The sequence below is a fragment of the Passer montanus genome, unplaced genomic scaffold, assembly GCF_014805655.1.
Source record: "Passer montanus isolate IOZ18808 unplaced genomic scaffold, ASM1480565v1 scaffold15, whole genome shotgun sequence".
NCBI lineage: Eukaryota > Metazoa > Chordata > Aves > Passeriformes > Passeridae > Passer > Passer montanus.
Window position 1 is genome coordinate 14,511,205 of NW_024362051.1, and position 13,777 is coordinate 14,524,981.

At 58.3% G+C, this 13,777-nt stretch overlaps 1 protein-coding gene across 1 annotated transcript in view; it reads left to right on the forward strand.

The window, feature by feature from the left end:
* Positions 1 to 12,509, forward strand: part of KCTD16 (potassium channel tetramerization domain containing 16) — a 50,057-nt gene extending 37,548 nt beyond the window's left edge. The window contains exon 3 of the mRNA XM_039701789.1: positions 10,150 to 12,509. Within this exon, the coding sequence (XP_039557723.1) occupies positions 10,150 to 10,601 (452 nt within the window). The 3' untranslated portion in view covers positions 10,602 to 12,509. The remainder of the gene's footprint in view (positions 1 to 10,149) is intronic.
* Positions 12,510 to 13,777: the final 1,268 nt, after the last annotated feature.

The following is a 13,777-nucleotide window of genomic DNA, read 5'->3' on the forward strand; positions in this document are numbered from 1 at the left end:
TCACAGGGTGCACAGGGTGCTGCCCCTTCAGCACCTCCTCATCCCCTCAAACCCTCTGCACAGGGAAAAGCTTCTGATCCCAGAGCATTTAGGATTGCTCAGGCATGGGTAACTTAATTGGTCTTGAAACCGGTGCTGAAAATGTTTGGAATAAAGTAGTGTCTGGAGGGTCTCCCACCGCCTGCATTTATTTGATGCAAAAGTGCTTTGCTCAAGATGCTAAATCAGATAAACCAAACCATTCATTTCTGAAAGTTCAATTCACCACTTAGAGGATAGAAAATAAACCAAGCTAAGCCACAGCACCACTGAACAGCGAGATACGGGGTTTAAGGCAAAGCCCACTGTGCCCAGGAATGTTTCTCACATAAATCAAATTTATCTCTGCAGAGCAGAAGCCCAGTTTATGAGGTTCAGACAGGGAAAAAATAAGAAAACTTCCAGAGAGGGTGTCTTAAATAGCTCATAAAAACCGAGCATGTGCCCCTGTGGAAAGGGATATCTGATAGTCCCAGAAAAGTGCCAGCCCTGATGCAGAGCTCAGCCCCGGCTGCGCTCCCGCGGAGGGCTCGGGGCGTCCCCCCCTTCCCCGGCAGCAGCAGCAGCAGCTCTGACCCTGACTGTGCTCCGGGAATCCATCACCGGCAGCTCCTCCATCCCCAGCACCTCCCGGGGCCGCTGGAGCAGGGACGGACAGGGACAGGGACAGGGCTGGGCATGGCAGGGGCACGAGCCGCTGTCCCCATGTCCCTGCTGCTCCAGGCTGGCACCTCTGCCCCACAGCAGGACCCTCTGCTGCCCCTGCCACAGCACGGGCTCGTCCTCAGGAGGTGATCAGGAAAATGCAGCTGGTTTGGGGCTGAGGGAAAGGCAGCCAGGCCCGAGCTGTTTGTCCCTGCCTGTGGGAAATGCCACTGCCATCCCAGGGGACAAATCAGCTGGGAATGCCCTGGGCACTCTGCTGGGCACTCTGCTGGGCACTGCTGGGCCAGCCCTGCCTGTAGAACCACAGAATCCCAGCACAGTTTGTGTTGGAAAGGTCCTTAAATATCAACTTGTTCCCAGCCCTGCCGTGGGCAGGGACACCTCCCACTATTCCAGGTTGCTCCAAGCCCCATCCAAGCTGGCCTGGGACACTTCAGGGATGGGGACCCAACCACTTCCCTGCACAGCCTGCTCCAATGCTTAACCAGTCTTTCAGTAAAGAAATTCTCGCTGGCAATGCAGTCTGAGCCTCCCCTGGGGCACCGTGGGGCCGTTTTCCCTTGTCCCATCCCTCACTGCCTGGGGAGGAGGCTGATGCTCCCCTCACAACAGCCCCTAATTAGGAGATCAGTAATGGCTTTAAGCAGGAAAGAGGGAAGTAATTTCCAAAGTAATTGTTTTCACAGGCATCTTTTCCAGCTGGATGTCTCAGCAGAGCCACTCCTGGCTGCTCTGCTGCCCTGGCCCCTGTCCTGTGCCCGGCCCAGGTGCAGCAGCCACGGTCCGTGTCCCTCGGTGACAGGGACATACATCATGTCACTGTGGCCAGGCAGCAGCAGCTGCTCCTGCTGGCTTTGCTGCTCCAGCCAGCCCTGGGCAGTGCCAGCACGGGCCTGAACGAGGCAGGGGAGAAATAATCATCCTGGTGGGCTGAGGGCTCCAGGCTGCTCCTGCAGCCTGTCACCCGGGCAGGGCTGCTCCGTGGTGCCTCACAAGTGGCTGTGGCCAGTCCAGATGGGAGAGACGCCCTTGCAGGCCCTGGGGTACCGCTGGCAGAGCTGCTGTGCTCCGTCTGCCACCCTTCACGTGGCATCCAGCATGGGCACTGGGTGTGCCAGCTGGGCGGGTGTGCCAGGAACGGGGCAGCCTGCAGACCCCTCCTGGGGGGCTCCTCTCCCAGGAGACAGCCGGGCCTGGCACCGGATCCTCTCCTCCCTTGAGCCACCCTGGGAGCTGCCAGGGGGAGCAGCAGGGCTGCATTCACTCACCTGCAGCAATATTTGCTTTAAATTCAATGAAACTCCTCCCACCACCAGGCCTGGCACCGGATCCTCTCCTCCCGTGAGCCACCCCAGAGCTGCCAGGAGGAGCAGCAGGGCTGCATTCACTCACCTGCAGCAATATTTGCTTTAAATTCAATGAAACTCCTCCCACCACCTGCCTTCTTCAGCAGTCACTTCAGTTGTGTGCTGTAACAGCTTGCTGCCTGCTATAAAGCTTAATTATTGATTGATAGCCCTGTTATACAGCTTAATTATTGATTGCTAGCATGGTAACCCCTGCTGTGGGAAGGGAAGGAGGGACTGGCAAGGCAGAGGCAGGAAGCTGCAGCCTGAGCAGAAGGGGACTGCAGAGCCCTGGGAACAGCTCCTGGGAAGGGTGACTTTTGGGAACAGCACTGGAGCAGAGACAAAGGGACAACGGGAGGATACTCCCAGAATAGCAGATCACTTGATACTGAGAGTAAAAGATGAGAGAGAAGAAACTGGAGCGACTGCAAGAACAGAACAAACGAGAGGTGAAAGGGGTGAATTTCTCCATGTGACGGTGGCACAGAGGCCACGGCCAGGGCCCAAGGAGACACAGATTTATGTACAGTGCAGATAAGGACCAGGTGGGAAATGAAAGGAAGAGAGTATGGCATTAAATCATTGGGGGAAAAAAGTGAAACTTGGGCCTTTTAAAAGGAGAGCTGGGCTTGTTCCAACTGTATCCAAACGAAAATGTCATGAAACGACAGCAGAACTGTAGCTGGATTAAAAGCTGCCTTACTCTTGGCTGCTAGCAGAAGCTCCTCATTTAGGAGCTGGTTATCTCTCAGCCTGGGGATTTCCCTCCTGCAGTGATGGACCAGCCTGTCAAGCTGTGCCCGTCTCAGGGTGACAGTGAGTGACAGGCTGGCTGTCCCTGAGCTCTGTCCCTGCGGGGGCTGCCTGCCCCAGCACTGCAGCACACCCCAGCCTGGTGCTGAGCACTTCTTTGGGTGATTTGGGTCTCAATAATGTCACAATATGTCACGATAGCTCTGTCAGGATGTGGGGCCCTGGCTGTAAAGCCAAACCAAACTGCTGCCCCCAGCAAACCCAGTCCAAGCCGTGCCTCCTGTCCCCAGGGCTGCCACGGAATAATCAGAGAGCTTGGCAGGGATCTTAGAGAAAACTGAGCTCAGCTCATTAAAACAGAGATACCAGAGCTGCCATGCTGGCAAGGGCTGGAGGTGGAGCCCCAGGAGCTGCCTGTGGCCCTGGTGCCTCTCAGCCCTCGTCTCTTCCCTCCTGACCCCAGAGCTGCTGTGTCACTGCTCCTGCCAGGGGACAGGAGGAAACAGGAACCGGCTCCTGCTCCTTTCTCACTGTTTCCTGAGATCTCTTTGCACTGATGTCATTTGTGGTGGGGGTAAAGGGGAACATGCAATTTATTCTCCATTATGTTCAGAGTAATGACAAGTCTTAAAATAGCTCTCAATTAGCGATTGATTGCAATTAATTGGAACAACATAGGCTGACATGATAGCTTTGGATCTCCAGAGCATTTTTGAGTTCATGAGCTCTAATTTCCAAAAATTCAAGAATTCTGGCTCCCACATTACCACAACCATCTGTCAGCAGTTTCTCACGCAGGTCTTGGAGAAGCAGGAGCAATAAACACTGTGGCTTTGCTAATGAAAGCAGGTGTCCAGAACGGGGCTCATCTAATGGGAACTGGGGGGCTCCATCTAGGCATGGAAACATCCAGGTATTATTGCCAGAGAGGTGTGGGCTGCCAGCCCTGGAAGTGCCCACGGCCAGGCTGGGCTGGCTCTGCCCTCACCCTGCATTGCTGCAAAGCTCTGGCAGCAGTTCCAGAGCTGGGGCAGCATCAGGAACATGTTTGCTGATCATTCAGACTGATGTGGTCCTGCCTGTGCTTTAATTAATGCCTGATTGAGTATCTCTCTTCAGAGAGGCTCAGTCCCTGGTCTGGGTCGCTCCCTGCGCTGTGGCTGTTGCTGTGCTGGCTGAGCAGAGGGCTCTGTGTGTGCCCTGCAGGTCAGCCTGGCCGGGGTCACCCCGGGCCCCCAGAGAGCACAAGGAAACCCCTGCTCCTCAGCCCAGGCTGCTCGCTTTCCATCAAACTGCACTTTCAAGGTCTTGAGCTTAAATGGAAAGTAGCAGAGAGCAAAAGGAAGGGCTGGGTTAAGGTACTGGGTTAATATGGCATTGATGAATCAAAAAATACTCAGAAAAGTCTTAAATTTGAGGAAGCAAGGCTGAACTGGAAGAAGGAAGATGCAAATAGTGACAGCTGTGAGTTCTCTGTGCTCCAAACTTACCCGAGCTGGAGTTGTTTGGCAGAACAGAAAGAGCAAATGCTGTGGGCAGGGGAAAACTGAAGTGCCAGCTTTTCATACCAACATTGCTTTCCCAGAGGGAAATACACTGAAATGCCTCAGTCCTGATGGCCAAATATTGTTTCTGTTCACAGTCCTGGGAAAGGGGAGCACTGAGCCAGGGAGCCAGCAGCTCTGAGTTATTCCTCCAGGCACTGCTGCTGTGCTGGAGTGCAGAATGCTGAGACCTCAGCCCTCCCCACAGACCAGGCTCGTCTTGTCCTGCTCTCCTGCAGGCAAAGTCCTTGCAGAACCAGCAGGGAGGATCCCAGGGAGAGCTGGAGGGGCAGCACCCAGCTCTGCTCCTGCTGCAGCCTGGCCAGGGGCCAGGGGGGCAGCTGGGGCTGGGGGAGCAGCCTGGGGGTGCAGGGGGCACAGCTGGGGCTGGGGGAGCAGCCTGGGGGTGCAGGGGGCACAGCTGGGGCTGGGGGATGCAGTGGCTGGGGGAGCAGCCTGGGGGTGCAGGGGGCACACTGAAGGCTTGGCTCTGCAGTGGTGGCCAGCCTGGGGGTGCAGGGAGCACAGCTGGAGCTGGGGAGCAGCCTGGGGTGCAGGGGGCACACTGAAGGCTTGGCTCTGCAGTGGTGGCCAGCCTGGGGACACCAGCAGGGTCCAGGGTGTCCCCTGCCCAGCCCAGGAGGGTGAGAGCACGGAGGAGCTGACTCCAGCCTGGGTGCCCACAGCTCCCAGACACGAGCAGAGCTGCTCCCCACTCTGCCTGTGCCTCACCACGCTGCTGCCCCTCCTCTCCCAATTTCAACTTCATCACATGTTACTTTGAGAAGATCCCTATATAAATATTTTGGCTCATTTAATTTGCCTTCTGGTATTTTAACACCAGGTCTCTTTTTCTTCACCATTTGGGGAACTTATTTTTATTTTCAAACAAATTTGATGCTCTTACAGAAGTTCACTTCCAGAACCAAGTGTTTAGGGAAGATTGCAGGAGTGCTGAAACAACAATGTGCTGGGAGACTCCTGATGGCAGTGTGTGTGCTGCTGGGCACTGGCTGAAAATCACTGCGCACGAGCAAGACAGACCAGGGAACAATTCTGGGCTTTATGTTGGGTTGGCAAGTTCAGAATATTTAAATGGAAAACACTTTGAACTGGAAATGTTAAATTTTAATTTAAATTTCAATTGAATTCAAATCAGATGGCAGCAACCAGGTGTCCCCAGCCGCCCCAAAAAGGATAAAAATTTGTGTGAGCTTCCTAAGGGGGCTGGAGCAGCCACAGGCTCTGCCTGTTCCCTTCCTTCCTTGGTTCCCCTTCTCCCCAGTTCCTGCTCTCCCCTGGGCTCTCTCCCCCACTCTCGGCTGCCTTTGAACACATGGGAGGGCTCAGACCAATGGTGTCACTGCCAAGTCCTTCCCGGGACTGTCTCACTGAAATTTTCCTGCAGATGCTTGATCCTAAAAGCAAATTAAAGCAAATAAATCCGGGGTGTCTGTCCTGCTGCCAGGACAGACCTGCAGCCGTCAGGCCTGGAGCTGTCATCACTCCTCAGCTCTAGCTGGGTCATTCCATTTAGACTGGGGCATTTCTGCTGGTAAATGTGGCCCGTTACCGAGGCAGAATGGATTTATTAAAGCACCCATTAGAGCTCGGTCTCTCATCAATCCCAACCCCTCCATTCCCCCGTGGACACAGACCCAGAGGCGCTGGGCACGCCCCAGTGCCTGCCCCCATCAGAGTGGCACTGCAGCAGTGTCACCTGTCCTCAGCCTGGCAAATGCAGCTGGGACTGACCCCAGCACTGCGGGGATGTGTCTGAGAGCCCCAGGCTGCACTCCGGGGTCCCCAGGGCTGGAGGCACGGCGGGGACAGGGCTGCAGTGGCACCGAGGTGGCAGGGAGCTGCTCCCTGCCAGCCCTGCCAGTGGGCACAGTGGGCAATCAGTGCTCAAATTAGTGCCATCAGCCCCAGCACAGCACACACAGGGAGGAGGGGGAGGCAGCAAAACCCAGAGGAGAGGTGAAAGTCATGGGACAGGAAGGATAAAAGGAGCGTGAAACAGAAATAAATCAAACCAACAACAAAGCCCTAAAGCAGAAAGAGCAGGAAAGGAATAAAAGGTAAGAGGACAACATAAATGGGCCAGAGTGGATTGAGAACAGTGGGAAAATGGCTCAAGTGATGATCACAGGCTGGGAGGTTGGTACAGCCACACACGTGGAGGTAAATGAGCGTCTGGATACAGAACATGTCCCTGTCTGCCTCGGAAACGGGCACCAGATGTGTCTGAGCTGTTGCCTGGGGACATTGTCCCTCCCCAGCCGTGTCACCATCCCCAGCCTGCCCACAAACATCAGCAAAAAGGGCTGTGCAAGCTGCAGAAACCGGACACAAGGAACATTGTTGTGAGAAGGAGCCTGCGAGGGCAGAGCTGCGGGAGAGCTCAGTCCCACCCCAGGGAGTGCCCTCCCAGAGCTGCCCCTTTCAGTCCAAACTCAAGAGGAGTAAAACTGAAACTGTGGAGATTTCCCAGAGAACGGAAATTTGTAACATTTGTTCTGAAATATGACAGCATTTTATCTCTGGGCACAGGGCATGGGGCACTCCTGGACCCCTCGGAGTGTTTGTGCAGCCCCGCTGCCCTTGGGGTGGCACTGCCAGCTGGGGGCACAGGGGTGGGATAATGGGATGGGATGGGATGGCATGGCATGGCATGGCATGGCAGGGGATGGCATGGCATGGCATGGCATGGCATGGCATGGCATGGGATAATGGGATGGGGGCCCTGCCCTGTGCCCCCAGGACTCTCCGTGCTGGGCTCTTCATCCCAGGCTCAGCATCTCCCAGTTCAAGCCCTGATCAGGGGTGTCTGAGCTGGAGGATGTCCCTGGCCCATCTCTCACCATGAAAACTCTTCCCTGCCTTTGTCACTCTGGTTTCGCTCCCAGCTCCTCCCCAGCTCTCTCACAGCATCTGTCCTCCTGCACAGGGATTCCCCATTCCCTCCTTGCAGCCTGCTTGGGAAAGACGGAGAGGAGAAGGGGAAAACTGGGTGGCTGCTGGCTCGTGTGTCAATTATACATCAGAGGTTTTGCTGCTGCTTCAGAAGATTCTAATAATAATTATTATAATTAGGGCACTGGGAGAGAAATGTGCTGAGATCAGGGAGGAAAGCAGGAAAGCCAGGCCAGAATTAATTAGCCACTTTTATCTAAGAATCTCAAAGCATTTAGACATTAATTACCGGGTGCTGTGGTTCAGTCAGCCGATGCTCCTCTGCTGCCGGTGCCGGGCTGGGCTCAGCCCCTCCGTGCCCACTGCTGCTGCAGGCATCCCCCGGGCACAGAGACGGCTCCGTGACCCCCCGGCTGTCCCCAGAGCCCCAGGAGCCCCGGCCCGGGCAGCTGTGGGCTCTGCAGCGGGGCACACCCGGCCCTGGCACACCGGGCACCCCGTGCCCAGGGGAGCAGAGGCTCCTGCTGCCCCATCCACCTGTGCCACTGGCGCCTGGGCAGCAGCAGAACTGCTCACTGGGGCAAAGCCTCTCTGTCTCCTGGCTTAGCCGTGGTGTGCCCATTGTTGGTGAATATTCATTAAGTGAAATTAGCATCTAATAGGTCTTAATTGACTTATAAAAACCCTGTTTTGTGGTAATGAAGCCTCTGCTGTAGCAGTGCCTGAGGCAGCTGGTGGGTCCCTGTGCCCCAGCAGCCACCCGGCTCCATCCCTTCTCCTTCCCCACAGCCCCGGGAGATGTGCCTGCCCACCCGTGGGAGCGAGCACAGCCAGCCTGGAGAGACCCGGGCTGTGGGGGTGTCCCCCCTGCCCGTGGTGTGTGTCCCTGCCCGTGGTGGGTGTCCCTGCCCGTGGTGGGGGTCCCTGCCCCTGGTGGGTGTCCCTGCCCCTGGTGGGTGTCCCTGCCCCTGGTGGGTGTCCCTGCCCCTGGTGGGGGTCCCTGCCCATGGCAGGGGCTGCAGTGACACAAACATCCCTCCCAGCCCTAAATCCCGGGGCCGTGTGGCAGCCCCGAGTCCCAGCCTGCAGAAGGGTCTGTGGCCTGAGCACTGTGAGCTTGCAGAGCCCCACTGGTGATGCCAGCAGTGCCCTGGGCCCTGCAGGAGGGGTTGGGGTTGGGTGAATGGTTTGGGTGCTCGAGGCACAGCCTGAGCCCTGCTCCTGGCTGGAACAAAGCCCTCCGGGTTTCACTGCTGTGGGATGTGGGTGCCAGCTGCAGCTAGGAGCTGGAATCCACACAGCTCCTGAAGTGTTCTCAGAGCACGTGGGTCAGGGTTTTACACGGGCTCAGCCATAATGCCTTTGTCCAAGACTAGAAATGGATAAAAAATTTCAGTTTAGCCATTATTGACTGTTTTCAGACAAGACACAGGGCAGCTTTGAAGTGAGGCTGTAAATTAGAGTGGCCCTGCAGCTCCCAGACTGAGAGACTCCTTCATCATTGACAGGGAAGAGCAGGGAGGAGATGAGGAGGCTTCCTGGCTTCTGGTTTTCCGCCTGTTCCTGTAAATAGTGTGCTCTGTGTGCCTGCCTGGGTGAGGGTGGAGACACAGGAGAGCAGGGCAGTGCCATGGGGCTCCCAGTGCTCACAGCCCCTTCCCCACCCCAGGCTCTGCCCCCGGCCTCAGGGGCTCTCAATTGGCACCAACATCTATTTCTCTTTTTCCTTCCTTTTCCCCATTTTTCAGTGGGGGTCTGGAGCTGGGGCTGAGCAGCAAAAAGTCACCTGAGTCCATGGTGGGAGGATGTTTCCCCAGCTGGCCCCACAGGAGCTCTGGTGCAGCTGTGACCTGTGTCCCTGTCGCTGTGCCCCTGTCACCGCTGCCAGCCCAGGGCAGAGCTGCAGCTCCAGCCAGAGCAGCCCCCTTCTCTGTTGTTCCTGCAGCCCCTGTCCCACCTGAGGGACCCTCAGCTGAGGACAAGCCGTGGCTCCTGTCATGGTCAGAGCAGGGCTGCAGAGCCGGGTGGTGCCTCTGGTGGGCTGGGGGGGTCAGGGCTGTGCAGGGCTGGCAGGGGCTGCTCCCTGGTGGTGTTTCCATGCTCTGGGGATGTCAGGGCTGTGCAGGGCTGTTCCCCGGTGGTGTTTCCATGCTCTGGGGGTGTCAGGGCTGTGCAGGGCTGGCGGGGGCCCTCCCTGCCAGGCAGGATGGATGCTCCCCGATGACCCCTGTGTCCGTGCTGGCTGCGCTGCCGTGGGCACGGAGCCGCAGTTGCCGGTGCCAGCTCTCCCCTCGGTCACGGACTGCTGCGGCTGGGCAGGGCTCCAGCTGGAGAGCAGAGCCCAGCCCTGCGCCGCAGCACCAGAACCGTCACTGTCCTGGCTGCCCTGGCCGGGCTCTGCAGGGGAAGGACCCGCTGTCCCCGGAGGCTCTGGCTGGGTGTGCCCAGGCTGCTCGGAGGCAGGACTGGGGTGTTGGGGGGTGATGCCCGCCAGGACAGAGGCTGGCAGTGCTGGCTGCCCCAGCTGGCTCTGCTGAGGAGCCTCGGAGCAGGAATGGTGTCTGGAGAAGTCAGGGCTCAGCTGTGGTTCCTCCCTGGGGATCTCTGCAGAGGTTTCAGCCCACGTTGGGTATGGAGCAGCCCAGGGCAGTGGGGTGGGTGAGGAGCTCCAGGCCAAGGGGGATGTGCTGCTGCTGGGTCCTGGGGGAGCTCTGCTGGGTCCTGGGGGAGCTGTGCTGGCGCTGTGGTGATGTCCAGGGGAGGTCCCTGCGAGGGTCCTGTGGCCCTGGCTGCCCTGCCAGCCCAAGGGGGCTCAGCAGCCTGTCCTGGGCTCTGGGGGGGTCTGGAGCTGCCGTAACCCCGGGCTCTCTGTCCCCCTGCAGGCGAGCCCTCCCGCTGGTCCTCGTCCCACTGCGACTGCTGCTGCAAGAACGGCAAGGGCGACAAGGAGGGCGAGAGCGGCACGTCCTGCAACGAGCTGTCCACGTCGAGCTGCGACAGCCAGTCCGAGGCCAGCTCCCCGCAGGAGACCGTCATCTGCGGGCCCGTCACGCGCCAGCCCAACATCCAGACTCTGGACCGGCCGGCCAAGAAGGGGCCGGTGCAGCTGCTGCAGCAGTCCGAGATCCGCAGGAAGAGCGACCTGCTGCGGACGCTCACCTCCGGCTCCCGCGAGTCCAACTCCAGCAAGAAGAAAGCAGTCAAGGAGAAGCTCTCCATCGAGGAAGAGCTGGAGAAATGCATCCAGGATTTCCTCAAAATCAAAATCCCGGAGAGGTTTCCCGAGAGGAAGCACCCCTGGCAATCCGAACTGCTGCGGAAGTACCACCTCTAGGCTTCGGGTGGGCAGAGCACGGCCTTGTTACGCTAGAGCCAGATCCCAAGTGACACAACAGTAATTCCCAACAACAACTGTTTGTTAGGTCGCCAAAACCAAAACCCATCTCTAGTACTGCCTAATTTGCCTATTTCACCTTAACATTTCTAGTCGTAGGGGAACGATATTTTTGCAGTCCTGGAAGCACAATGACAAACGCTTTTGTTTGTAAACTTGGAGTCTTACACAAGCTGAAAACCTTAAGGGCACCACCAGGCCCACCCCGAGGGACGCTCGTGTGGCCCCGGAGCAGGCAGGGCATGGTGAGGGCTCCGTGCCCTCTGCACCCTGCTGGGGGCACGGTGCCCGCAGGGAGGAGCACAGCACAACGCCCCAGCTCTGCCCCGGCAGTTTAAGCATGTGTATTTATATATGTGCATATATATATGTGTGTATATATATCTCTGTGTATATATATATGTATATATATATCAATATATATTGCTTAAAGATTTTCTGGCTCTCTCCTTATAACTGCACTTTCTCAGAAAAGAGCATTTTTTTTTAGTCTGTGGATGTCCCGTCTCTTCTCCAGGCCTTTGAGGGCTGAGAGGTAGAGATCCATCTCCCTGTCTCTGTGCTGCTCCCCTGCCAGTCCTTCCCCTCCGTGGGGCACTGTAAAGGTGTCCCAGAGGAGAGCAGGTGCAGCCTCTGGGTTTGTGTTACCATCAGCAAATATCCCCTTTGTTTGGGGTGCCCTTGTCCCTGCTGTGTTTCCTAAGGCTCTCGGCTGTTGGGGGCGTGCTGATCCCCCTGGAAAGCTGCAGGGGTGGCTCCGGGCTGTGGGGGTGCTGGGGAGGGCGCTGGCTCCTCAGGTGCCAGGTGTGTGTGCCAGCAGTGGCTGTCCCAGCTGGCAGGGACAGCGGGCACTGCGCCCCTCTGCCCCAGAAATCCCCCAGCCCGCCCGGGGGGCTCTGAGCTGTGGCTGCAGGAGGGAGCAGGGCTGTGCCAGGGGGAAGCAGCCCCAGAGGAGCTCCCTGCAGCCCCTCCTGTGAGTGCCAGCCGTGCCAGGGCCGTGTGGCACTGCAGCAGAGCACGCCCTGTGCCCGTGTCCCCGGAGCTGTGGGAAGGGCTGGGCTGGTCCTGCACTGCCCCGAGCCGGGGAAGGGCCAGGGGAGGGGGGCACGGACTGGCCAGAGAGGGGCTGGGGCTGCTGGGGCAGCCGGGGAGAGGGACAGAACACCCCAGTGCTCCAGCTGGGAGGCCACAGCTGGGAACACACCTGCTGCAGGGTTGGGATCAATCATTTCTTTTATAAAGGCACGGGAAGATTTTATATATCTATATATATATATGAATATGAAATGATGGGCAGTGCCAGTGCTGGTAGCTCAGAACTCGGGCTCTGACTCAGTGTCCTGCAGGCTCCAGGGCTCCCCTCCCACGCTGCAGGAGCTGCTGTGGCAGTGCAGGGCTGCTGTCCTGCCTGCACAGTCCCTTCTGCCCCTGCTGCAGCCCCTCCAGGGGAGCCTGCAGGGCTCTGTCACCCCGGCCTGGGCGGGGTCCCAGGGACCCTGGGGCCTCCAGGAGCCCCCAGCCCTGCTCGGGGTCGGGTGCACTTACAGCAGCTAAGAAAGGAAGCAATACTTGTGCAGAGGGTGGGTGGCAGGAGCTGGCTGCAGCTGGGGAGCCTGGCAGCAATGCCCTGCAGGTGCCTGGGCCCCCGGGCTCACCCTGGGGTGCTGTGGGTGCAGCAGGAGCCATCCCTGATGGAACTGTCCCCGCTGTGGGTGCTGCAGGGGGGCTCTGCCTGGGAAATGCTCCCTGGAGACACCCAGCCCTCCTGGGGCTGTGCTGCAGGGCCAGCTCGGGGCTTGGGACATTCCCTCCCACTGGAATTCAGGCTCTCGTGCCACCCTCTACTCACAGGCTATCTTCCCACGGAAATCAATGATTTGTGCAAGCTCCACAGATTTGGCCCTGCTTGGTTATGTCATGGTTAGTTTATAGCATTTTTCTCTCCCGTTTCACTCAACATTTCCTGCATCTTGTCCCCCTGGGACCCCTGCCCCCCTGCTCTGGCACCAAGCAAGACCCAGGAGCAGATGGAGCTCTCCTCTGGATGCCAGCAGGGCACAGGGTTCAGGACAGGTTCCCTTTGTTCCTTGGCAGGAGACTGCAGCAAAAACCTGGTGCTGGCACTCCAGATCCTCCCCTGGATCCCTCTCACATCCCAGCTCTCTGGGCAGCGTGTGCAGGGTGGAGGAGCAGGCTTGGGGGAGTGAGTGTGACCCTGTGTGAGTGTGAGTGTGGGTCTGTGAGTGTGAGTGTGTGTGTGTTCCCAGGGACACGGATTGCTCCATGATTAATCACTGGGGGAAAATTAGACCAAATGAAATGAGCCCAAGTGGGCTTGATTTATGTGGCCTTCACGTCTCCAGCGTGAGATGAAATGGTTATTGCTCTCCAGTGCTACAGAAATAAAGGTCTTAAACCTCAGCAATCACAGGCAGCCCCCCCCTGCAGGGAAAGCTGGGCTGGGCAGGGCAGGGCAGTGCCAGGCTCTGTGTGTGTGTTTGTGGGACCTGCTGTGGTGTGACCCTCGGGCAGCTGTTCTGTGTGCTTCGTGCCCAGCTGGGGCTGTGCTGGCAGGCTGCTCACCATGGCCCCGAGGCTCAGGGTGCGTGGTGGTGGGTCAGGGGCACCCAGACCTCTGCGGGCAGCAGGAGGGTGGCAGCAGGGTGACCTCCCCCGTGAGCCCGGGAGAGCCCTTCCAGCATCAGTGCCAGGCACACAGGGATGCACAGCTGCACGGGCTGGGGACACAGCCAGCTGGGTGACACTGTCCCTGCAGGGTGGGGACAGACCCAGCTGGGTGACACAGTGTCCTGCACCCTGCAGACCCAGCTGGGGGACACAGTGCCCTGCCCCCTGCAGGGTGGGGACAGACCCAGCTCGGTGACACAGTGTCCTGCACCCTGCAGGGTGGTGGCAGACCCAGCTGGGTGGCAGTCATGTCCTGCACCCTGCAGGGTGGGGACAGACCCAGCTGGGTGTCAGTCAGTGCCCTGCACCCCTGCAGGGCTGGGGACAGAGCCAGCTGGGTGACACAGTGCCCTGCAGGGTGGGGACAGACCCAGCTGGGTGACCCAGTGTCCTGCAGGGTGGGCACAGACCCAGCTGGGTGTCAGTCA